General features: G+C 34.9%; 1 protein-coding gene across 2 annotated transcripts in view; it reads left to right on the top strand.

The window, feature by feature from the left end:
* The window catches only part of Abca5 (ATP binding cassette subfamily A member 5), a 74,668-nt gene that overhangs the window by 19,856 nt on the left and 28,119 nt on the right, over positions 1-26,693 (top strand). For both annotated transcript variants that reach the window (XM_059272045.1, XM_059272044.1), the window contains 14 exons: positions 228-369; positions 1,569-1,757; positions 3,161-3,308; positions 4,258-4,426; positions 5,122-5,180; positions 12,296-12,406; positions 13,642-13,817; positions 14,401-14,520; positions 16,359-16,497; positions 17,677-17,767; positions 17,947-18,086; positions 19,525-19,644; positions 21,161-21,362; positions 25,056-25,225. In XM_059272045.1, coding sequence (XP_059128028.1) covers positions 228-369; positions 1,569-1,757; positions 3,161-3,308; positions 4,258-4,426; positions 5,122-5,180; positions 12,296-12,406; positions 13,642-13,817; positions 14,401-14,520; positions 16,359-16,497; positions 17,677-17,767; positions 17,947-18,086; positions 19,525-19,644; positions 21,161-21,362; positions 25,056-25,225 — 1,976 coding nt within the window. The remainder of the gene's footprint in view (positions 1-227; positions 370-1,568; positions 1,758-3,160; positions 3,309-4,257; positions 4,427-5,121; positions 5,181-12,295; positions 12,407-13,641; positions 13,818-14,400; positions 14,521-16,358; positions 16,498-17,676; positions 17,768-17,946; positions 18,087-19,524; positions 19,645-21,160; positions 21,363-25,055; positions 25,226-26,693) is intronic.

Below are 26,693 nucleotides of genomic sequence, written 5' to 3'. Positions count from 1 at the left end.
GAGAGAGAGCATTTTATCTCTATATCAGTCACATTCACCTATGACTTGACTAATACTTTATTCTTGGTTATTTAACAATATTAATTTTCAGTACATGAACACATGCAAATAAATTCATTTAAAGAATAAAATGGCTAAAACAAATTTGAAGCTTAGTTTAAAGCTTTTTTTTTTCACTGCTGAAGTGCGTTCATTTGACTTTAAATGTATTTGCACTTTCATTGTAGGCTTTCCTGGGTTCTTCTGTATACAAGTTTGATTTTCCTTATGTCACTTCTTATGGCAGTCATTGCAACAGCTTCTTCCTTATTCCCTCAGAGTAGCAGCGTTGTAATTTTTCTACTCTTCTTTTTATATGGATTATCATCTGTGAGTATTTTAACCGGAAATATCAGAGTACCTTCGTAATGCAGTTATAATCTTTTCATTGATTAACTTAGTCAATTTTCCATAAAGATATTTACTAAGTTACAGATAAATAACTAAATAGTACATGATGTAGTATTATATAATAATGCTTTTAGAAAAATTATAATCTCATGTTTAAATCTAACTTGTTTTTGGCATATTATATTTTACATGTAGTTCTGCTATTGTCTTTGTATAGTTTGTAGAAGATTGTACACTGCTGTATTTTTCCCCCTTTCATGAAGCCTTGACTTTTTCAAATTAGTTTATGCTCTAGGACAGTTAGTTTTTTTTTTTTTTTTTTTTTTGAGACAGGGTTTCTCTGTGTAGCTTTGCGCCTTTCCTGGAACTCACTTGGTAGCCCAGGCTAGCCTCGAACTCACAGAGATCCGCCTGGCTCTGCCTCCCGAGTGCTGAGATTAAAGGCGTGCGCCACCACCGCCCAGCGACAATTAGTTTTAAAGGCTTTTTTTTTTCTTAAATGTAGTTCTTTAGTAGTCTGATAGTCATTTGGTATGCTAACTGATGAATATAATGACTGACCATTGTTTTAAATGATTCCAGTTTTCATTATGATTGATTTATGTGCCTGTCTGTATATTGTTAAATACTTTTACTATCATTTCCATTCTTCAAAATAATAAATTATAAATAACTCCTATTTCTAGTATAATGACCTAATATATCATTTTCAACACTCAGTTTAAAACATAGATTCTTTGTTTAAAAACTTACTGGGGACTTGGGTGGAAGTGCTTGCCTGACGAAGGTAAGGACCTGAGTTTAGATCTCCAGCACCCACATAAATGTATCTGAAACCCCAAGGTGGGAGTTGAGGATTGGGAAGGTGAGGGGATAGAAACAGGTGGGTCCATGGGGCTAGCTAGCCAACACATGGCTCCTCATGGACTCCATTGTATAAATGTGCTTATGTTTCCCTATTATACAGATAAATGTAGGCATTAACGTTTGTCAGTTTAAAAATTTTAAATGTGTATCTCTATTTCTGTAAAAACAAAGCTTCTTCCTGTAGCATTTAGAAATTATATTTTAACAGCTGTAGTTTCTCATTAATGCAACTTTCTTTCACAAAAAAGTTAATTTGCTTTTCTATCAGTGTATATGAGTTATAAATTAACCTTAACATTTCTGCTTTTTAGGTGTTTTTTGCTTTAATGTTGACACCTCTTTTTAAAAAATCAAAACACGTGGGAGTAGTTGAGTTTTTTGTCACTGTGGCACTTGGATTTGTCGGCCTTTTGATAGTCCTCATGGAAAGTTTCCCCAAATCGCTAGTGTGGCTCTTCAGCCCTTTCTGTCAGTGTACCTTTCTGATTGGTATTGCCCAGGTAGGTAATGCATTCATCTTTCATTCTCCAAGTGTTTTCTTTGCTTGCCAGTTGGTTACAGTGTCTTGTCCTACCACTAATAGCACCTTTTGTTTGTAAACAAACAACACTAACACTTCTTGAGAAAGAAATGGAAGAAAATTGTTAAATTTCATCAGAAAGAAATATACTAGAGTATACCTTATATTTACTGTCACTTATAATGTCTCCAATTTTAAGTTTTCAGTTAAATGTCTTGCTTACAAGTTCTTCAGTTTTTGCTTTAGTGTATCTCATAACTCTGTTTCAGTGTAATAACTCAGTTTATTAGAAGTCATTGGTTGAGTTCCAAATAATCTTCATTGCTCTATTGTGAACACTTAAATTTATTTCAGAAGAATGCTGAGCAGAAAATTGTATATGACACAGAACAAAGTTATCACGAGTAAAATAATAAAATATGTTAAGTGTGTAGGGAAGGTTTTATTAGTCTAGGAGCCATGGAATTGTCATTCATCTAAATAATATTTAGAATTAGGGAAACGAGAGATATCTTAGTGGTTAAGAGAACTAGCTACTTTTCCAGAGGTTCAGAGTCCAATTCCTAGCACCCCCATGGTGGCTTTCAAGTGGCTATAATTCTAGTTATAGGAATCTGATGCTCTCTTTTGCTCCTCCGGCACCAGGCACACACCTGGTGCCCAGACATACATGCAGGCAAAACATCTGTATACATAAAGAAATTTAAATTAAGAATACTTACATTATAAATTTGTTTTTTTATTTTTCTTACATGTATAATCAGAGTCAAATGAAAAAAAAATCTCCTAAGAAGCTATTTATAGAGTAGAACATAAACTCAGTTATTATATGTGATTTATGTTTGATGTTATGTAGATGTTTTATGAGGTAACATTGCAATTGATTATTTATAAATATATTAATCAATTGATTTAATTACTTGAAACTTAAGAGTCATTGTTACACACTTTGAGACTGTACTGTTGCATACAAGCTTCAGAAGCATAGACTGGGAAAAGGAATTAAAAGGTGGGCATGGTGGTGCATGCCTGTAAATCCTTTAATCAGGAGACAGAGACAAGTAGATCTCTGAGTTCAAGGTCAGCCTAGTCTACAAGACCCTGTCTTAAATAAACAAAACAAAAAAACTCACACAGAATAGAAACCATGATTAAATGAATCATTTAGATTCATTCTCTCTCTCTCTCTCTCTCTCTCTCTCTCTCTCTCTCTCTCTCTCTCTCTCTTTGGGGTGGTCCTTACTATTTTCCTTATAATGGCTTGTTTCTAGTTACTTTTTAAATAGTTTTGTTAATGTCACTCTGGATAAAACAAATGATGCTTAGTAGTGTTAGCTTTGTTCTAATCATCTTTGTGAATAAAGTTGGTGTTTTTGTTTTCAGGTCATGCATTTAGAAGATTTTAATGAAGGTGCCTTATTTTCTAATTTGACTGAAGGCCCCTATCCTCTAATCATTACTGTTGTCATGCTGGCTCTTGATAGTGTATTCTATGTCCTCCTGGCTGTTTATCTTGATCAAGTCATTCCAGGTATGTGCTTGGTTACTGTAAAGATTCTAAAGAAATTTTGCTCATATAGGGTCAGTTTAACTTTTTTCCCCTTCCTAGTCAGAGTATTTTAAGTCTTTGGTGGTTTAATTTGCTTTTAAGTAATATATGTGCATATATTCACAATATACATTATGTTGTGTATTCACCAGCCACTAGTGAACATAAGGAGATTGTGTAAAAAGAGAGATGTTTGTTTTGAAAAGTTAGTTGAACTTCACAGCTCAATCCTTACTTATGTTAATTTCTTAAAACTATTTTATTTAACCCTTTAAAATCTAAAACTATGAAGCAATCTTGTAACTCCAAACACTTTTCTTCACCTTTTAAAAATTTAATTTCGTTTTTAAAAATTAAAATACAATTACATTATGTGCCTTTCACTTTATTCCCTCCAACTCTTTTCATGTCCCTGCCCGCCCCCCAAATTCATGGCCTCTTTTTTTTGTTGTAGTTACATCTATCTGTCTTTCTGTCTGTCTATCTAAATATCTGTCTAAATGCATAAGTATGTAAATACAACCCACTGAGTACCTTTAGTGATGTTTGTATATGATTGTCACCCTTCATCATTTACCATGTGTTCTTGATGTCCTTATTATATTTTTCTGTATTCCAGGTCTATCTAATATGGTAAATACCAGCTAATATGACTTTATTTAATTAATTATTACTAATTTTCTTTTGAGACAAGGTCTTACTCTATAATCTTTTCTGGGTGGAACTTGCTGTGTAGTTTCTGCTAGCTTTAACCTCAGAATCTGTCTGCCTCTGCTTCCCAAGTGCTAGGATTCAATGTGTGTGCTACCACACCCATCTAATATGACTTTTAAAATCAAAATTAAGAAAATAAGGTTATTTACTATCTATGATTTTAAAAATGCTTTCAGAAAGAATTTCTTATAGCTCTGTTTTTAATTTCTATTTTTAGGAGAATTTGGCTTAAGGAGATCATCTTTATACTTTCTAAAACCATCATATTGGTCAAAAACCAAAAGAAATTATAAGGAGCTATCAGAGGGCAACGTTAATGGGAATATTAGTCTTAGTGAAATTGTTGAGCCTGTTTCTTCAGAATTTATAGGAAAAGAAGCTATAAGGTATGATTCATTTTTGGAAGTATAGATAGAACTGTTGATGGAAATTGTGATATTTAAATCCTGTGTTATACTATCATAAAAGATGTGGAATGAGAAAAATCACATTTGTAGGCAGTTTGATATTGCTGACATGAAATGACATCTAGTTTATATCTCCTTTAATGAAAAATGAAAATAATCTGTAAATTCCTTGAAGCAAGTGCTTCACTTAGAAGTTATCTGAGCATGAAAAGGAGTGAATGATACAAAAAATGGAGAGCAGCAGTGTACTTTTGTAGCTTCTTAGATAATTGTGTCCTTAATGTCACTTTTCTTTGTTTTTTTTTGTTTTAGCAGGAAGGTGGTTTATTATTTTTCCCTATTAAATATTTCAGCCTTTTCTTTCCTCCTCCATTTTTTGAACAATAATGCAAATTTATTCTTGTTTTGAACATGTGATTATAAAATATCCCTCTAGTTCCACCCATCCATTTTTTTCTCCAAATTTGAATATCTGTTACCCGAGGTACATGTGTACATCACTATCTTAAATAGTGTGGAGTGTATCTTATATTGCTAGAGATGTATAGCTAGTTCAGAATTTAAAAGGTACATCTTAAGGCAATTAAGACAGCTTGGATAAAAATATCATATGTGTAAACACATGTAAGCATACATTTTTGTGTATATTTCTAATATAAATCTGTGTTTTTCAGAATAAGTGGTATTCAGAAGGCTTATAGAAAAAAAAATGAAAATGTGGAGGCTTTGAGAAGTAAGTACCCTGCCCAGAATTTAGTCCAATACATCATAGTACAAATGGAGAAGTTTAAACTAACTGTTAAGATTTTCTGTCTTGCCATTATAGATACTTTATGTGACCTATGTTGATAATAGAACTTACAACATGGAAGTTAATAAAGCCAGAAAGTGATATCTGTTAACATGGGAATACCCAACTATTTGAACCAGTTTATATTCTGTTCTTTTACACTTTATTATTGTGTACATGTATATATATTAGTTATCTCTTTTTAAGATTCTGTTTGTTGTGATGAACTATCTTGAGAATTGGGGTTCATTTAGCAATATGTCAATATCTTCCAGGATCAGTAAAATACACATACACTGACATTTTTAATCTATGTGACTTTACTCTGGTAGGGTACAGTGGTATGTTAGTATAGTTTTATTTTACATTGGCCCAATACATAGTGCTCCTTATCATTCCTTCATTGGGCATTTGAATGTTCTTTTTTCTAAAGTACCTATTTAAATTTTTCATTTTTAATACTTTAGATTCATGGCTTGTGTTGGATAAAGGTATTCAGATATCCTATTCTAATTTGAAGCATGCCTTTTGGTTCTGAACAGTGTGTTTTGATGAGCATAAGCAAATTCTTAATTTAAATTAGGCCCAATATATGAGTCTATCATTTCTGGCTGCAGTGCTATTAATGATAAATGATTCTTTAATTGTTTTACTTGACATTAAAAGTTAGGTATTGCCTCCAATGTGAGTTATTCAACTGGAAGTTACTGCCAATGCCAAGAAGCAAGAGAAAGAAATAACGATACCCAGGTTGTAAAGGAACCAATGAAATCAACTTACTTTTAGATGAAATGATCAGTCTCTGTAATAAATATAGTAAAACTAAAAATGTGCTTAGAAGAGTGACAGGGTCCAAGATAAATATATATATATATAAAATCAGTTGTGTGTCTGCATCCCCTCATCAAATAATTGAAAATTAAAATAAAAAGCAGTATTCACTATAGCATAAAATATTATACATTTATAGATAAATCTGAGAAAAATGTAGAAGACTTATATCTTAAAAAGTACAGAACATTCCTGACAAAGCTTTAAGAACTAGACAGAAATACCATGTTTAAGGATTGGAAGAATGAATGTGTAGGTGTGAATTCTATACAGATTTTATAGATTCACACTCAATCAAAATTCTGTTAGACTTTTTTGTTCATTTTGAAAAGTGAATTCTAAAAATTATGTATAAATTAAATGACTTAGAATTCCCCAAACAAATGTGAACAACAACAACGACAGATTTGGAGTTTATCATTACCTTGCTTCAAGATTATAGTAATCACGACTTTTTTCTTGGCATAAAAGAAATAGAAAAAGCAGTGAAATAGAGAACACAGAATGCTGTGGGATAATGCCCTTGTACACTGGTTTAATAAAACACTGATTGGCCAGTAGCCAGGCAGATAGTATAGGCAGGGCCAGCGGAAGAGAAAATGCTGGGAAGAGGAAGGGCCGAGTCACGAGTTGCCAGCCAGACATAGAGGAAGCAAGATGACAAGGCAGAATTGAGAAAAGGTACCAAGCCACATGGCTAAACATAAATAAGAATTATGGGTTAATTTAAGTGTAAGAGCTAGTCAGTAATAAGCCTGAGCTAATGGCGAAGCAGTTATAATTAATATAAGCCTCTGTGTGCTTACTTGGGGGATGCGAGTGGGAGAGATTTGTCCCAACTGCTGGCCAGCTGGGACATAGAAAAACTCCAGCTACAGCTGAAATATTACTTACATTTTTATAAGAATTAAATTTTCAATAAAGTTTAAAACAAAACTAGAAAAATATGAACTGTGATCCATGCTGAGCACTGTATACAAAACCTAGTGGAAATTGGGTCATACAACCAAATACAAAACTTATGACAATAAAACTTAAAGAATTAAAACTAGGAGAAATATTTTGAGACTTGGTTAAACAGAAGTTTTATAGTTATGGTTCCAAAAGCACAAATTGTACCCGATTGAAAAAGTCTTCTGCTCTTTGTAAGATACTGCTAAGGAAGTGAAAAAAGTAATAGATTGGAAGAAAGGTTTGTAAATCCTATGTCAACAAAGCACTTTTATCTAGAATATTTTAAAATGCCTCAAAATGCAAAATAAGAAAACAGAAGTGTAGTTGGAAGTTTTCCTGTCTCCCACTGGGTCCTGTAATCACTTGGTCCCAAGTAAACACACAGAGCCTTATATTAATTACAAACTGTATGGGCTATGGCTCAGGCTTCTTGCTAGCTAGCTCTTACAACTTAGCTCAACCCATTCCTATTAATGTATGTTTTGCCACGTGGCTTCGTGGCATTACGTCTTCTCTCATATCTTCCTTCTCATGGTGGCGGCTTGCAGCATCTACCCCAGCTCTGCCTTTCTCCTCTCTATATATCTTTGCTTGGATTTCCTGCCTGGCTACAACCTGTTTTGCCATAGGCCAATGCAGCTTTATTTATTAAACAATGGGAGCAATATATACTCACAGCATACAGAAAGACATCCCACAACACTTTCCTTTTTCTTTCTAATAAAAAAGGAAGGTTTTAACTTTAACATAGTGAAATTACACACACCAAAACAATTATCAAGCAATAATTACAGTTACACTAGCTAGTCTATTTGTATTTGGCAAAATTAGAAAATACTCTATCATCCCCTATTTTTGTGAGTACAAAGTTTTATACCTAATTTATCTTTTATGATGACTAAGGAAAACTATAATTATAACACTCTAGTCGTCAACTCCATCAAAGATCCCAGAAGGATATAATATTCCCTAAGTAAACGGGAAATGCATTATAAGCAACTTCCAAAATTCTAGAAATGACAGAGACATCTGGCTGTCTGGGCAGTCACCCAAAGTTCCTCTGCAACATTGAGGCATTCATCTTCAGCCTGCAGGTCTAGAGTCTCTGGAAGACTTTTTTATGAAGCAGAAAATTTGAAGGATTGTCTTACCTATTGGCAAAATTCATCAGTCGCTTTCCTCTATGTCCTGCAGAATGTCTGACAGTATCTTCTGTGAAGCAGGAACCTGAAGGACCATCTCACCTTGTTTTGACAAAGCTTAGTGGTCACTTTCCCACGAATCCTGCATGTCCAATTTATACAATATACTGTCAAGCATTCCAGGCAAGAACAGTTTCTTGCCCAAATGGCCAGTTTTGCCAAGAAGAAGATAAACTCCATATGGAGTGTCTTTGATGCCCATCTTCCTCCTCGAAGTAAATTGGTGCTGCCGGGAGCAGATATGTCTCACTGTCCAGAAAAGTCTAAGTTTTTAAAACATTTTAAATGCCATATTCTGTAGGTCTTTGAAGTGTTTGAAGATTACCTACCTAATTGAAATATATCTATATATACCTAGAAAACTAACATGACTATAAGTTTATCATAGATAAGTAATTATTATTAATCTGTATTTCTTCCTTTTTTTTTTTAAAGATTTATTTATTTATTATGTATACAGTGCTCTGTCTGCATGTATGCCTGCAGGCCAGAAGAGGGTGCCAGATCTCATTACAGATGGTTGTGAGCCACCATGTGGTTGCTGGGAATTGAACTCAGGACCTCTGGAAGAGCAGACCATGCTCTTAACCTCTGAGCCATCTCTCCAGCACTTTTTTTTTTTTTTTAATTTTTTAAAGTTTTTTTATTATTTATTTATTTGTTTTTTCGAGACAGGGTTTCTCTGTGTAGCTTTGCGCCTTTCCTGGAACTTGCTTTGTAGACCAGGCTGGCCTCTAACTCACAGAGATCCGCCTGGCTCTGCCTCCCAGTGCTGGGATTAAAGGCGTGCGCCACCAACGCCGGCTAACATTTGTTGATAGTTACCATCTGTCAAGGTTCAGGAGGTCTCACTTAATCAAATCTGATCCATCTTAACCAGAAACAAATCCACAGCCTCTTGCTTCCTGTGGAAACAAAAGCAGAGCCTCCTTTCTAAAGCAACATATCCTTAGATCCAAAGTTTGAAGTCAAGATACCTTTAAAATATATATATATATATATATATATACATAATTTAGCCATCTTTACAATCAAATGTCTTTCTGCATTTAGCTAATTAACAGTCAAAAAATTTAAAGAAAACACAATATACATAATCCAGCTCTCTGTATTTTCCATATTTATGTGGCTATTTCTTTTATATTACTTTATTGTCTCTAAAGACTTTATTTTTTAAAACTATTTATTTCTTTATATAACTGCCTTTATTCATTTTCCTCTCTTTTCCAAGTCTATGTACGTTTTTACACACACTATAAACTGTTTAGAGGTTTATTCCATCTGTATCTGTCTTACTATGTATCTATAATCCTTTTCTGACCAGGAGAGATTTTAAACTGCTAAGCTGCATAGCAGCTTTGGCTGACTCTGCTCAGTTAGGTTTCCCATCATGGCCTAGGTACGTTTACTGCCAGCTCTGGGAGCCATGCTCACCACCAGCTCTGGGAAGCAGTGGGTCTGTGCCTCCATCAAGTAGCTTGTAGCCCAGAAACTTTTTTTTTTTCCTGTACTAGCAAAAGCTAAACCCGCCACACAGCGACACCTTGGTGTATGGTGGCAGGAATCCACAATGCTGTGCTCAAGCTCAAATGCTGCATCTCTGTGCTGCAGCTCACATGAGAGACACAAACTGGGAAGCTGCTCTTGGCTCTGTTTTAGAACCCTTTTTTTAAAGCTTTCTCAGGTTTTAGGTAGAAATTCTTGCCCCACAATGGAACACAAGATGTAGCTGGAAGTTTTCCTGTGTCTCACCCTGTCCCACGGCTGCTCAGTCCCAAGTAAACACACAAATGTAAACATTAATTACAAACTGTATGGCCTATGGCTCAGGCTTCTGCCAGCTAGCTCTTTCATCTTAAATTAACCCATTTCTGTTGATCTATATGTTGCTGCATGGCCATGACATTACTGGTCTGCTGACATTTTGTTGTTCCTTGGGTTTCAGGCTGGTGTCTCTCCTGACTCCACCCTTGTCTCCGTCTTCAGTTTGAATGTACCGCCTAACCTTATTCTGCCTTGCCATAGGCCAATGCAGCTTTATATGTTAACCAATGGGAGCAAAATCAACTTGGGGAAGAAAGGTTTTATTTCATCTTACACTTCAGTCCATCAGTGAAGGAAGTCAGGGCAGGAGCTAAGCTGAAACCATGGAGGTACTTTGCATGCAGGCTTGCTTTCCCTGGCTCAGCTTTCTTATATAACCCAGGACTATCTGCCCAGAGGTGGCACTGTCAACTGTGGGCTGGGCCCTCCCATACCAATCATCAAGAACAGGTCCCACAGACATGCCCACAGGCCAATGTGAGGGAGGCAGTCTATCAATTGAGACTCAAAAACTTGGGGATGTGTCCAGTTGACAGCTACCTAGGAGGCCATGTAATAAATGGATAAACTATTTAAACATGTTTTACCAGTGAAAAAAAAATGGGTAGCAAATCGGCACATGAAATTATGTTAAATATTATTCATTAAGGCAATACAAATTAAAATCACAATGCGATAATTAAAATTACAAAGACTCATGATGTGTATTAATGAGCATATAGGAAATATATACTTTACTGAACTATTTTGGTTGACATAGGTATGTGTGCACAGATTATTGGTATATTTGAGCTCCTCTGAGGTAATTATATTCATGATCTTGTTACAAGTTTCTTACTAAATGTTTCCTACATTATTCTTTTAAGATCCCACAGTTTTAATTTGTTCGTTTTTTAAGAAACAAGGTTTTGCCATAAAGCCTAGAATGGTCTTGAACTCTTGATTCCTCCTCTCTCTGCCACCTCAGTGCCCCACCACAACTAACTCACTGCCATCATTAGCCTGAGCTACTGACTTGGGATATGAGACTTCCCTCTCCTTCCTCTTTTACATTTCAGTTGTGGATGCAGAAACACAGCTCTCACTCAGAGGATTAGGAGAGTTTATTCTGGAGCCAAATATGAGTGACTCTGGCCCAGGAACACAGATTTAGATTACCTCAAATTTCATGTTCCAGGGTAGTAACAAAGCACACAAACTCAGCAGTGTTTCTATTTTCAAGTAGAAAGCAGGGTGGTGGACAGATATAGGCCTCAAGTGCTAGCTGATATACTCTTAGCTTTTTGGTTGCTGGAAGCTAGTTGCCTAGTAATACATTTCAAAGGATTTTCCCTGTTAGTCACAGGGACACTAGGTCAAACACAGATGTGGGGAAGGAATGACTATTACAGGGGCACACAGTAGCCCAAGATAAATCATAATTAGGCTCTGGACCTGCAACATTTCAACCTCTCCGGATCATGAAAGTTCTAATCAGTCAGTCAGCCTTACATGGCTGAGTGAACAGTGAGGCTTCCTACCAGGAGCTTTCTCTCAGTCTTAGGGTCGTTTCTTGACTAGTTCATTCCTGCTTTGTCATTTGAGTTGTTCATATCTGTCCTCCTTCAGTTGATTATAGAGCCATCTAGTTGTACATAATTCATTAAATTGAACTCTTAGGGGCTGGAGAGATAGATGGCTTAGTAGTTAGGAACACTGGCTTTGTTTCCAGAGGACCTGAGTCCAATTCCCAGCACTTACATGGCAGTTCACAATTGTCTGTAACTTACACTTCCAAGGGATCTGACACATGCAGGTAAAACATCTGTGCACATAAAATGAAAATAAGAAAAATTGTACAAATTTAACCTTTTACGTATTCTCTTAGCTATTCCTGTGCTTCTGGTATCAACTCCTTGTTTTGTTCTTTTTGTTTCCACTGTATTTAACATGTCTTCAGATACCTTTGTGAGATAAAATTTTCTTTTAATTTCCTTGATAATTTTTAAAAGTCAGTACACAGAAAACCTTCAAATACTTTGTGTATACCTTAAATCTTAGTGTCAGAACAAATTAATAACAGTTTATTTACATTTCCTGTTATTTAAACCACTGACTATGTTGATGCTACTTAACTGCATAAACTATGTTGTTACCTTTATGTATTGAAATTTGTCTTCCTTAACATTGCTTGGAATTATGAATTGCCATATATAGCTGAACAGAAATTAAAAACACATTTGAGCCTTCTCTTTTTCCCTGAACTAGATTTGTCATTTGACATATATGAAGGTCAAATTACTGCATTACTGGGTCATAGTGGAACAGGAAAAAGTACACTGATGAATATTCTTTGTGGATTGTGCCCACCTTCTGATGGTAAGAGTTTTCTCACTTAGAAAAAAAAAATCTTAAAATTTTGTAAGCATTATTAACAAAGGAGTCACAGTATGTAGCAATTATTTGTCTCTTTACATGTATACTAGATGATTTATGCAGTGATTTGGAATAGCTATTTCTACATGTATAAAGAAGTTTTTTTTTTTGTTTTTTTTTTTTTTTACTATATACACTATTTTTTTAAAATAAGAAATTGGTCCCATGATATTTAATAAAGTACAAAAAAATTAAATTTTTAACTACTTTTTTGATTAACTTTATTTTTTATTTATTTAATATACCTATTTCCATCACATGTTTATATGTGTACAGGTCCTTATTCCTTACTTACATGAGAAAATAAGTCAGTAAGTAACTAATTGGAAATTAAATTGATATTGGAAAAAAACACAAAATCTCAATATGCAGATGAAGGAAAGAATGATAAATATCAACACTATCTTCTAAAATAAAATTTTAGAAGCAGTACCTCAAAGGTATAATCTAGATCTGCGATTGCTTTATAGGTGTAAACTCTGTGTGAAATTCTCATGTTTCTGCAATTACTATATTGTCAGTGAAGTAAATTTTATCATAAAGGGACCAGATAATATTGAATCTGCATTTCAACTTTGTAAACAAGACTTGAACTTTGAAATTAGTGTGACCTGTTCTTTGTTTTTATTTGCGATGTTCTCTGACATTAGTTGTAATATCTTATACTTTAGACATACGACTTTTGTTAGAGTTCACCATACATTATCACGTGATTTAACAGTTCATAAGTGGAGTGTATTATCATTCATTTGAGAAATAAGAAAGCTGGAATTCAAGACATTATGTTCAAGATCATACAGCCAGCTTGTGCAAAATTTGTAGATCTTACTTCATTATCTCATAGTATCTGAAGTTGAAAGAAGTCTTTATGAACCATAAATATAAATAGTGTCACTGTAGTTATATAGATGTTTCATGTTAAGCCTGTAGTTTATTGTTCTTTCCACTATATAATATGGCCTGGAAATGAAGGAAAATGAGTTTCAAATATAAGTGAAAACATACCACCAATACTATCTAAATGAGAATGTTATGTCTTCTAACTTTATATTAATTCTGGCTTTGCATATGTTGTAACATTTTGTTGTAACAAAATGAGTAAATTATTAGTTACATCAAAACATGAATTTTTTTAACACTCAATGTCTTTAATGTAAATATAAATATTTTGCTTTTAGGCTTTGCTTCTATATATGGACACAGAGTCTCTGAAATAGATGAAATGTTTGAAGCAAGAAAAATGATTGGCATTTGTCCACAGTTAGATATAAACTTTGATGTTTTGACAGTAGAAGAAAATTTATCAATTTTGGCTTCAATCAAAGGAATCCCAGCCAACAATATAATACAAGAAGTATGTTATCCATATATAAACCATCACTGTATTTCCTATAAATTAATATACTTTGTAATATTTGTGCAATAAATATGCTTGAAAATCTAAACATATAAAACCTGTCTGGGCCAGTAAACAGAAAATATGAAGAATTAGATGGATGTGGAGTACATACCTTAGCACATGTGAATAATTCTGTTTTCGTCTTGAAGATACTTTTCCCTCCCTTCCTCTCATCTGCTCTGCCCTCACCCCTCTTCTGCACATCACTTTCCCTGCCTCAGTACACACAGAGCCTTCAGACTCATCTTTTTCCCTTCCCCATTACCCAGCAAGGCACAAAATTGAAACAGACTTCCTCCAAGAACCTTGTTACTTATTATTTCCAAAATTATGTATAATAGTCATAAAAATTAAGCACATCCTAACATTTTTAAGTTGATATTAAAACTAATTTAAAAATTATACTGCTTAAATGATGCTTAAAATAATACTTCAAAACTTAAGATACATAAAACTTAAGATATATAAAAACTAATTTTGATGATTATGGAAATTATATGGTTGTTAAAATGACATTGTTCACACTTTACTTTTACAGGTGCAAAAGGTTTTACTGGATTTGGACATGCAAGCCATCAAAGATAACCAAGCAAAAAAATTAAGTGGGGGCCAAAAAAGAAAGCTGTCTTTAGGAATTGCAGTTCTTGGGAATCCAAAGGTAAATATAGTATTAATTTCACTGGTGAGATAATTTTAAATTGTATTAGATATAAAAGGTTATGGGGCTGGAGATGTACCTTGGTGGTTAAGAGCACTGACTGCTCTTCCAGGGGACCTGTGTTCGTTTTTCAGCACCCACATAGTAACTCACTCCAGTTTCTCACTCCAGTTCCAGGAGGATCTGATACACTTTTCTGGTTTCTGGGGCACCAGGTATACATGAAGTGCACAGCCGTGCATGCATGCAAAACACTCATACATATAAAATAATAAATAGATTTTTAAAAAGTTAAAACAAGACAAAAATTAAAGGGATAATTAAGTTAGCCACTATCTGGGTGCACTGATTTTATATGTGTTTGTTCCCTAGCTTGTAGAAACAGAGAAGCAACTTTGCCTTATGCATAGTTAAAAAGCTCATGTATGTGTTTATGACATAGAGCCTATGGAAACCACTCTCCTGCTGTGTTCCTCCTTTCTACTGTAGCATGGGATCAGGATGGATTCTGAATTTTTTATCACCTGTACTTTCTGCAAGCACCCACTATCGTGTTTTTTTTTTTAAATTTTTTTATTTTGCAATACAATTCAGTTCTACATATCAGCCACGGATTCCCTTGTTCTCCCTCTTCCCACCCCCTCCCCTTCCCCCCAGCCCATCCCCCTCCCCTTCCCCCCAGCCCATCCCCCATTCCCACCTCCTCCAGGGCAAAGGCCTTCCCCGAGGACTGAGATCAACCTGGTAGACTCAGTCCAGGCAGGTCCAGTCCCCTCCTCCCAGGCCGAGCCAAGCGACCCTGCATAGGCCCCAGGTTTCAAACAGCCAACTCATGCAATGAGCACAGGACCCCTTCCCACTGCCTGGATCAAAATGCCCAACAGTCCAATTAAGAAATGGGCTATAGAACTAAACAGAGAGTTCTCAACAGAGGAAACTCAAATGGCTGAAAGACATTTAAGGAATTGCTCAACATCCCTAATCATCAGCGAAATGCAAATCAAAACAACACTGAGATACCACCTTACACCTGTCAGAATGGCTAAGATCAAAAACACTGAAGACACCTTATGCTGGAGAGGATGTGGAGCTAGGGGAACTCTCCTCCACTGCTGGTGGGAATGCAAGCTTGTACAACCACTTTGGAAATCAATATGGCGCTTTCTTAGAAAATTGGGAATCAATCTCCCCCAAGATTCAGCTATACCACTCTTGGGCATATACCCAAGGAATGCTCAATCATACCACAAGAGCACTTGTTCAGCTATGTTCATATCAGTATTGTTTGTAATAGCCAGAACATGGAAACAACCTAGATGCCCTTCAACTGAAGAATGGATAAACTATCATGTTTTTTAAATTAAAAACAATTTGAAGCCAGACGAGGTGGTACATGCCTGTAATCCAGCACTTAAGAAGCTGAGTCATAAGTTCAAGGCCGGTCTAGACTATACAGTAAGAGTCTATCTTAATAAAAAGTTCCCCTAAAAAAATAGAAAGAATAAATGTCTCGTCTCTTGAAAATGCTTACTTACCTTGAAATGATACAGGACATCCTCTAAAAAATCACTTGCTGTATATGCAGATTCAATTATATATAGCAATATACTTAATATTTTTTCACTTTATTTGTCCGATTGATATACCAGTATCTTATATATAAGTAACCACAGAAAAGATTCACTTATAATTTTAAACATTTATACAAACTTTATATAAGAGTGAAAAACAGATTTTCGGGTGAAAATATTAACTTGAAATAGAGAAATTTTCCAGTGTCCACATAAATTTTAAATATTTGGTTTTCTTGCTTTTTTTTTATACCTATGTTCACTCAGATACTACTGCTAGATGAACCAACAGCAGGAATGGACCCCTGCTCTCGTCACATTGTTTGGAATCTTTTAAAATACAGAAAAGCTAACAGAGTGACAGTATTCAGTACTCATTTTATGGATGAAGCTGACATTCTTGCTGGTGAGATTTTTGCTTTACTTTATAAGATAAGTTCACAAGCCTGAAGAGAGATAAACATGGAAATGCTAAATCCCAAGGAATAATTATATCATGGTGTACAGTCTAAACAAAAATATTTTTAAAAATGAAAAATTATATATTTCTGTGTTCAGTGTTTCCCAAATCATCCTGTTTCAGTGAGTTCCCAAAAGAACTCATATAAGATTTTTCCATATTACCATACTCATTATATATTAATTTATTAGAGCAAAAGGCTGTGAAGCAAAATTGGCAAAGGGCTAAATCATATGAGGCACAATCTGGAGGAAGTCAGGCACAGATTCCCAGAGTCCCTTAATTTCTCCGTAACTTACTTGTACCATATTTATAAAATATTGTCTTATAGTTTATTAGAGACTCAGTATCCATGATTCCTGTTGGTACTGGTCATAGAGCTACTCTTCCTAACAGAGCAATTCAAGACTTCATAACACAGAACAATTCTAGACTCCTTAAAGGAAAACAAGCATTCAGCATAAACTATATTTGTGTGTGTGTAGAGTTTTTGACACTAATAGGAATCTTCCTCCATCCAGATTCCCAGGTACTAGTCAAGGGCGAGCTTTATAAGCAGATCATTCTAAGGCAGGTTTCACTGGCCTGTTAACCATTTATGTGCAGTTTTGTATGGACACACACAGAGTCCAGGTTTATGTTAGAATTGGTTTTTTAACACCTAGAACAAAGGTCTGAGAGTTTGAACTACTATAACTTCTTTTTCTAGTTGCTTGTATAGTATAATAAATGGATAAGTTCACTCATCTCTTCAGTAGTATCTCTATCAAAAGAATCCAATGAACTAATGTTTTTATTGTTATTATGTTTCCTTTCTTTGTACATTTGGTTATACAGGAATTATGAAACTCCTGTACTATAAGTTCCTTTAAGAAGAGTCTGAGCTATGTGGGGTATGCACTCTGGAGTTAGGCTGCCTGAGTACAGTTCCTGACTTCATTATGGTAGTAGATATGCGAAACATGTCTAAACAATGTGTATTTGTCTTCTCAATATTCTCATCTGAAAAAAATAGGTGATGATATTCTAGTGTCTTCCTCATAATGTTGTTGTGATGATTAATGATATAATACTTGAATGTATGCTAATTAACTTAGCCATTGAATTGTGAATTCCACTTTGTAGATAGGAAAGCTGTCATATCACAAGGAATGCTGAAATGTGTTGGTTCTTCAATTTTCCTAAAGAGTAAATGGGGAATCGGCTACCGCCTGAGGTAACACTTATTCTTCTCTGACTTTACTCTATTTGTATTTGTGCTTGACCTGCTGTTACTACTTTTAGGGCTTGCTATATTGTGCCTTAACTATGTTAGTGATACAATTTAAACATTCAGAATTTAGTGTTGGTTGTTTATGGAATAATCATAAAAATCATGATTTTGGCTTTCTCTAGCATGTACATTGACAGATACTGTGCCACAGAATCACTTTCTTCACTGGTTAGGCAGCACATACCTGCAGCTACTTTACTGCAACAGAATGACCAACAGCTTGTGTATAGCTTGCCTTTCAAAGACATGGACAAATTTTCAGGTATACTTTTACTTTTCAGTTTCTTGATTGACTAGGACTTTTGTTTTGGGAATAGGTTTTTTGATGATTTTTCTATGTAATAGTCCCAGCTGCCAGAACTTGTAGTTTTTTACTTTATCTAGTCTTTGAGCCTGAAATACTGAATACTAATGTGTGTGCTTCTTGTTTTTATCTTTTTACAAATAGTATGTAACTATAATTTGTTAATTTAAATATTCAATGCAAATAAAGAGAATTATGTTTATGTTGTTAAGAAAAAAATTAGCCAGGCGGTGGTGGCGCACACCTTTAATCCCAGCACTCGGGAGGCAGAGCCAGGTGGATCTCTGTGAGTTCGAGGCCGGCCTGGGCTACAGAGTGAGATCCAGGACAGGCACCAAGCTACACAGAGAAACCTGTCTCGAAAAACTAAAAAAAAGAAAAAGAGTTAATTAAGGCTTGGTTTGGTGGTGCCCGTCTGTAATCATAGCACTTGGGAGGCAGAGGCAGCCGGAGGATGGCTACAGGTGTGAGGCCAATCTAGTCTGCATAGCACGTCCCAGAGCAACCCAGCCAGTTCTACAGTGGCCAACCCTGTGTCAAAAAAAGCCAGAATTTGTTGTGGGTTTCCTGAGGACAATATGCGTATGTCTGTGTTTTTTGTTGTTGTGGTTGTTTGGTTTTGGTGTACATGTGTGTAGGGAGGCTTTGTGCATGTTTTCAAGTAATTTGTAATTTCAGAATAAATTACAAAGTAATTATTTTAATTTAGAATTATCATTTAAGTGCTATAAATATTTATTAATTTTAATTTATAACATAATGGAGTTCTAATATTTTTCCATAAATAAAATTTCCTTGGCATTCTTTGGAATTTATAATAATGTTAAAAGTATCCTGAGACCAAAATCTTTGAGTACCACTATGCTGACTAAATTTAATAATTATCTAATTTTTTCTTCCTCTCTCTCTCTTTCTTTCTTTCTTTTTTTATTTCTTTCTTTTTCTTTCTCTTTCTTTCTTGGCTTGGACCTCACCATGTATTGCCGGCTGCTCTTAATTCCATGCTAGTCCTCTTGCCTCAGCCTCTAGAGTGCTGAGGTCACAGACAAGAATTACTGGGCCTGCCTGCCTGCCTTATACCCGTTTTTGAATGTATTTTAGACTAATTTGTATTATTTTTGAGTGGTGTTATAGGTCAACTTATATTAATTTTATTTTAGATTATGTGTGTGGGGAGAGGGTATTTGTATGTGAATCCAGGTGCCTGTGTAGGCTTCTCGGAGGCATCAGATTCCCATGAGCTAGAGTTGTGAGTTACCCCAACATTGGTGCAAGGAACTGAACTTGGGTCCTCAGTAAGAGCATATTTGCTTTTAACTGCTGAGCCATCTCGTAAGCCTTCTGCATGACTTATGAGAGCTCTATACCATTCGACCTGTGTTTTTCTTTCCTCTAGGTTTGTTTTCTGCTCTAGACATTCATTCAAATCTGGGTGTTATTTCTTATGGTGTTTCCATGACAACATTGGAAGATGTATTCTTAAAGCTAGAAGTTGAAGCAGAGATTGACCAAGCAGGTAAAAACAGAACTAAAAATATCAGTCAGTGAACTGGACAAGACAAAAAATTTTATAAGCAAATAAATTATGCAACTTTATGAAGTTTGTGTTGTTTTGTGGAACCAAAGACAGAAGTAAATAAGTAGCTGAAGTATTTGTGAATAGTGATAGAAATTATGAAGGAAATGATATGATATTCTTGGAAGGTTTTATTGTCAGGGAGGACTTCATTGAGAAGATATTTGAACTGAGATGTCAATTACCATAAAAATCCAGACATGCAAGTATTTTAGGACAAAATGTACTATATAAAGAAAATTTCTACTTTGCAGTTGTTGAGACATTAATTAGATGTCTTTGAAGTATGAAAACTCAGGTCACCATGGCAGGAACCATGAAGAAAGTAATATTACATTGATGTCGGAGAGTACCCCAAGAGCTGGGTCATGTTTTGCTTCTGAGTATCTGAGAAGAGCTTTCTTTAATTTTTTTAGTACAATGTCAAAGGGTTGTAGAGCAAAGGAATAACTTAGTAAGTCCTGATTTGTGTTTTAGTGAACACGTTCTTGGTTGGGAAGGTAGCTCCGTTATAGAGCACTTGTCTGGCATCTCGAAGATTCTGGGTTTGTGTCCAGCACTGAAAAAAATGTTTCTAATTATTGAATGATAATTGTACTATGAAAGAAGAGCAGATCAGTGAGGAAACTTGTGTGTAAATCTTTGAATTAGGATGGCAGTAAAATCTGCAAGAAGTGGGTTTGTGTTGTATTGATCTCAGCAATAATGATTTGCTGAGGATTCTTAGGGAGGGATCAAGAATCAATCTCAAGTTTTTGCTTTGGGAACCTGATGCAGGATTGCTACTTCCTGAGAGAAGGATAGGGTTATGTAAAGATAGGATGCATTTTTACTGTCATTGTTTGACATGTATCTGAAGCTAAGTGAAGATGTGAGGGCTAGACATGGAAATTCTGAAGTCACAAAGATACTGTTTTATGTAAATAGGTAAGAACACTTGGTGGGAGAATATAGAGGTATAAAGGGCAACCCCTGATGGTAAGCAGTCAAGGAGCAAGAGAAGGGCTGACAATTAGAATTTTCTTTCTTCATTAAAGAACAGAGAAGGGAAATTTGAGAAAAAGCTGTCTTTGGGGAAAGAGAAAGTGGACATTTAATTGTCAAATAGCATACAGAGTAAAGTGAGGAAAGAAAATAGTTTTGGAAACGGGATAACGAGGGGCTTGGTAGTGGGGAAGACACTAGTGACCTTGCCAAGAGCATCTTGTGTGGTGTGGCAAAGAGCGAAGCTGGAGCTATGTAGTACAAGATGAGAATGTGAGCTGAGAATTTTATGATTGAAACTTAGCACGTGTTCAACTTGAATAGATGTTGACAAAGTGTATAAGAGTTCCATTTTTGTTCCACATCACTGCCAGATTCATTCTGTAAAGTTGACATGTCTTAGTTTTTAATCTTTGTATTCCAAACATATTCCAGAATTTTTGTTTGTTTGTTTAATTTTATTGGCAAGTAGATTATAGCGTATTTACACAGCAGCCCCTGGAAGAAGAAATGGACTCAAAATCTTTTGATGAAATGGAACAGAGTTTACTTATTCTTTCTGAAACAAAAGCTTCTCTAGTGAGCACCATGAGCCTTTGGAAACAGCAAGTGTCTACAATAGCAAAGTTTCATTTCCTCACATTGAAACGAGAAAGCAAATCAGTGCGCTCAGTGTAAGTGTAATTATCATTCTTCTGAAAACTTGTCCTTTTGAGGTTGCAAATTGGATTTGCTGTCTGAACTTTTAAATAATGACATGTACACAGCTTTGTATTTTTGAAAGATTAACATGACAATTTCACAGTATCAAAAGGTACAGTAATTTTATCACAGACTCATTGTACTTTATATTTTATTCATATTGATTGATTGATTGATTGATTGATTGAGACAAGAGTCTCACTGTGTAGCACTGGCTGGCATGGAACTCACTATGTGCATCAGGCTGGCCTTCACCTAACAGACATCCACCTGTCTCTGCCTCCTAATCCCTCTGGGATTAAAGGTGTTTACCACCAGCCAATCCCTGTACTCTTTTTATCTAAACTGGTATCTGTTGTCTTATCTTTACAATGATGAAGTGACAAGTATTACTATCTAATGTCTAATTTTTGAGTTTTGTCATTATATTTAAATTTTATTTTGCATTTGTAGCTTTTCATAATTTTTCCATTCATTAATTTTTATAATTGTTTTTATTAAACAGCAGGAAAGTTAAGTTTTATCCCTGTTTATCAGATGAAGAAAACTGAAATACAAAGAAAGCTATATAGCTAGTAAACCTATGAATTAAAAATTCTCTACATAATTTTATTCTCTCTCAGTTAATACCCCTTCTCCTCATTCTGATAATGACCTTGGGAAATTATATTTCCTGCTTTAATATACCATATGTCTGTCTTGTTAGAGCCAAAATGATTGTAGGAATAAAATTTAATAATAAGAGCATTCATAAATGTCTGAAATATTCTGGAGTTATTTGAGGTTTTGACCAAATTTATTTAGTATCAAACAAGTGCTAGTCAAGCATCTGATTTGTTTCTATATCGCTTGTCCTGAAAAAAAAAATGTTTATTTAAGTCAGCATATTTTAAATTTATTTAGTTGAAATCATTTTGATAATACATTCTCTGGAAAACAATGAAAGTGACTTAATTCAGATTGCTGTAATAAAATTTCATGAACTGTGTGTTTTTGGAGGTTAGAAGTTGGGGATCCCAGGTGTCAGCATAGTAAAGGCTCTTTTCTTTCCTTGAAGAAGGATGCCATTTAGTTGCATGCTTTAGTTATTTCTTTTTTTGTTTGGAAAGAACATGCAAACCAGCACACTAACACGTGCTTGTTGGTGTCAGTTTTAAAAGGGTGCTAATCCCATCATAAGGGCCTTATCTAATTCGCATTACTCTTCAGAGTTCCTGTCTTTAGATACCATCAGACTAAGGATTAGGGCTTCACTATGTAAATTTGAGGGGACGCAAACATTGAGTTCAAGACAAAAATGTTGTATGGTCAAATATACTAGGAACTATTTCTTATAATTCTCTCAAAGAATAGTTAACATGTAAGAACACCATGGAAATTATTTTTCCGGTTTTGTAATATAAAATTTTAACATTAATCTGAAGCTTCCATATATTCTTGTCGTGATTTTTGTTTTTCTTTTTTTTTTGTGGGTAGAGATAAATCAATAAATTTTATATTCAGTTTTAAAAAAATGCAATAAACATTTCATGGTATTGTTACTGGGATAACACAGTCCCAGGTGATACAACATTATAGGTTCCTGCTCTGTAATAATCAGCACATGACATAGAAATGCTAAGAGGGAGAAAAAAAAAAAACCTTACTCCCGGACTTTCTTTCTTTCTTTTTTTTTTTTCATTTTTTTATTAAGAAATTTTCTATTCACTTTACATACCAACCACAAATCCCCCCCTTCCCTCTTCCCACCCCCCAGCCTTTCCCCCTAACCCACCCTCCATCCCCACATTTTCCAAATCAAGGTCTCCTATGGGGAGTCAGCAGAGCCTGGCACACTCAGCTGAGGCAGGTCCGAGCCCCACCCTCTGCATCAAGGTTGTCACATCCTAGGCACTGGGCTCCAAAAAGCCCGCCCATGCACCAGGGACGGATCCCGATCCCCTTGCCTGGGGGCCCCCCAAACAGTTCAAGCTAAACAAATGTCTCCCATATCCAGAATGCCTAGTCTAGTCCTATGGAGGCTTCATAGCTATTAGTTCTCAGTTCATGGGTTTCCACTAGTGTGGCTGGTCATCTTTGCACGTTTTCCCATCATAGTCTACATGTCCTGCCCACAGAATCCCTCCTCTCTCTCATTGATTGAATTCCCGGAGCTCAGCCTTGCGCTCTGCTGTGGATCTCTGCATCTGCTTCCATTAGTCACTGGATGAAGGCTCTATGATGACAGTTAGGGTATTCACTAGACCAGGCACCCTCTCAGTAGTCCAAGGTGGGGTCATCCTTGTGGGTTCCTGAGAGCTTTCCCGGCACCCTGCCTGTTCCTATTCCCATGATGTCTTCATTTATCATGGTCTTTCCTTGTTCTCCCACTCTGTCCCTGTTCCAGATCGACCCTCCCATTTCCTTATGCTCTCATCTCCCATTCTTTGCCCTCCATTCCCTCCACCCCACTCCCAGTTTGCTCATGTAGATCTCAGGGCCATCTATGTGTCTCTCTTAGGGCCCCTCCTTGTTAGCTAGCTTCTTAGGAGCTGTGGGTTGTAGTCTGGTTATACTTTGCCTTACATCTAGTATACACTTAAGAGTGAGTACATACTATGTTTGTCCTTCTGAGTCTAGGTTACCTCACTCAGGATGATATTTTCTGCTAACTTACAGATTTAGATTTAAATACAGCATGTTCTAAGGGATGCTGATTTCACAATATTTAAAATAATTGAATGATTTTGTTTATTTGGTTTTTGAGATAGGGTTTCAAACAGAGGTTGCTCTCAAATTCTGAATCCTCCTGCTTCAGCTGCCCAAAGACTGGGATTATATGAGTGCATTACCATGCTCAGCAAAATACAGGTTTTTAAAATACAGGTGGTTTAACTGGAAGTTAAAATTATTAAATAAAAAATTATAAATAATTGATAATCTAAACTCTTGCTACTGAGATACATTATATAATCTGTAGATACTTCATAAGACAAGTAACAATCTCTATGATACTACAATGTCCTTTTGTACTACTATATATTCATGGTACTACAATATGTAATGTAATATAGTAATAGGCAGGTATATGTATAGTATAATATGCATCTTATATATTATGGTTTGACAATATCTCAGTGAACCAGCAGCAGTTAATGTAGTTAAATTGTGATAAGGATGAAAATTTTAAATTGTAGAGTTTTCACTGTATTTTAATTTTCTTCCCTATGCTTACAATATTTTTGTTAGGGTATGAAAAGTAAATGGCTAGAATAGAGTCCGAGTAAGAAACACTTCCATCAGGAATATAGAAACATAGACATTTATGGCAATACTTAGTTCTTTAACAATTTTATGTTTATATATCCTATAATTTAAGAGGGAATCTGGTCTAAATATACTTTTATAACTTTTTCTTCTCTTTACTTAAAATTTAATAATCTTTATTTTTGATATCCCATTTAACTTTTTCTCTAATATTTGTATCGGGTCAGTTTTAGAAAATAGACTTTTAGGAAGTTTTTCTTTTTCTTTCTTTTTCCTTTTTTTGTTCATCTTGTTTGGTTTTGTTTTTGTTTTTGTTTTTTAATTGTCTGAGTATCGAATTTATATTAATGTGAAGGAAGATCTTTGATAGATTTGTATGCTAATGTATCTTAAGCTATATTATTATTTTTTTCTTGCAGGTTGCTTCTGCTTTTAATTTTTTTTGCAGTTCAGATTTTTATGTTTTTGGTACATCATTCTTTTAAGAATGCTGTGGTTCCCATCAAACTCGTTCCAGATTTGTATTTCCTAAAACCTGGAGATAAACCTCATAAATATAAAACAAACCTGCTGCTTCAAAATTCTACTGGTGAGAGTGTGTGAAGGTCTGTGAATGTGTGTTGGTTGGGGATGGGGGTGAAGGGTTGATGGAATGCAGAGTAAAGCAAGCATGATCTATCATTGTAAAACCTAAATTAAATATTTATCTTAGTGATTCGGAATAATATCAGAAATAAAGTTTTGTTTTAAATGTAATTGGCAGTTTTTAAAATATTCTAATTTATACTGCTTATAATTATTAAATTCTTTTTAAAAACAGTAATAAGTTCCTACTAGCACATTTTACCTCAAAGTTCATGATGAGCTTAATGAACTTGAGGCTGTAAAATTTTCCCTAGCAAGAGCTATAGTATTTATACATACTCATTGAGATATAATGATTCATCAGGAACTATTTAAAGAATTAGTTATAAGTAAAAAATAAACCTTACTTACATATAAATATCTATACCTGAATATCTTAAGTTTGCCATTGATAATTTTGTATTTACTATTTTTATTCTTACTGTATAATTGGCAAAAAGGTTTTTTTCATGTTTTTATGGATTTGAGCTAATTTTAAATTAGGATTCTAAGTTTTCAAAATATTAGAACTTAGTAAAGAATTTAATTTATTTATGATAAGCTTTCCTATAACACCTGCTTACATAAATAGCCTGTAGTCTGAAGACTTGCAGAAACTATGTTGCTTTGAAGTCATTACTGTTAAAATACAGTGCTAAGTATGATAATCTTAATCTTTTCTGAAAATGATGCATTTAGCATGGACAGTCCCTCCAATTAGGAGATAATTTTAGTTTACTTTTTTCATTTAAAAATCTTGTCTTCAGTTTTAATATGTATTTTATGTAGCTAGAATACAATACAATACAATACAATCTCATATTTTTTATGTATATCTAAAAATTATATATGTATCTCAAATCTTTCTGTTCTTGCTCTGTAGAAATTCTCGTATTTTCAATGTTTGTCTCTTCCATTAATTTCTGTAGTATTGTTTCTTGCTTTTGGATCTGTACTCACTGGTCCAAAATGTAGCTTATATGCGTATTTGTGTCTCTGTGTGTGTGTATGCATATGTAACATATATGTATATACAATACACACAAGCACATGCACACACACACACACACACACACACACACACGATATTTTTTTACCCTTCTTTGAGAGTATAAGTTACGTGGTTACATCACATGTAGGGTAGTTCTTTTTTGAATATACAGCCACTCTGGTAGTTAAGAGATCAGTTAAGGTCCTTGGTTAGGAGAAAATTTTGTGTCATGAAGCTGAAAAGCATCATTTTTATGGCATTTATGTTTGGTACTCAATCTACCTTGTCATTATGTTCATTTACTGAGAGTGTTTGGTTTTGTGAGATTTGGGTTTCTTTCTAATTCACAAATGTTTTGGTTCCTGGCTTTTGTGGTGATAGAGCAGGAGTGCTTCCACTCATCAGACATGATGCTATACATTTAAACACAAACAGGAGTCTT

The sequence above is a fragment of the Peromyscus eremicus genome, chromosome 8a (genome assembly GCF_949786415.1).
Source record: "Peromyscus eremicus chromosome 8a, PerEre_H2_v1, whole genome shotgun sequence".
In the NCBI taxonomy this organism is placed as follows: Eukaryota; Metazoa; Chordata; class Mammalia; order Rodentia; family Cricetidae; genus Peromyscus; species Peromyscus eremicus.
This window is presented reverse-complemented; position numbering and strand designations above follow the sequence as displayed.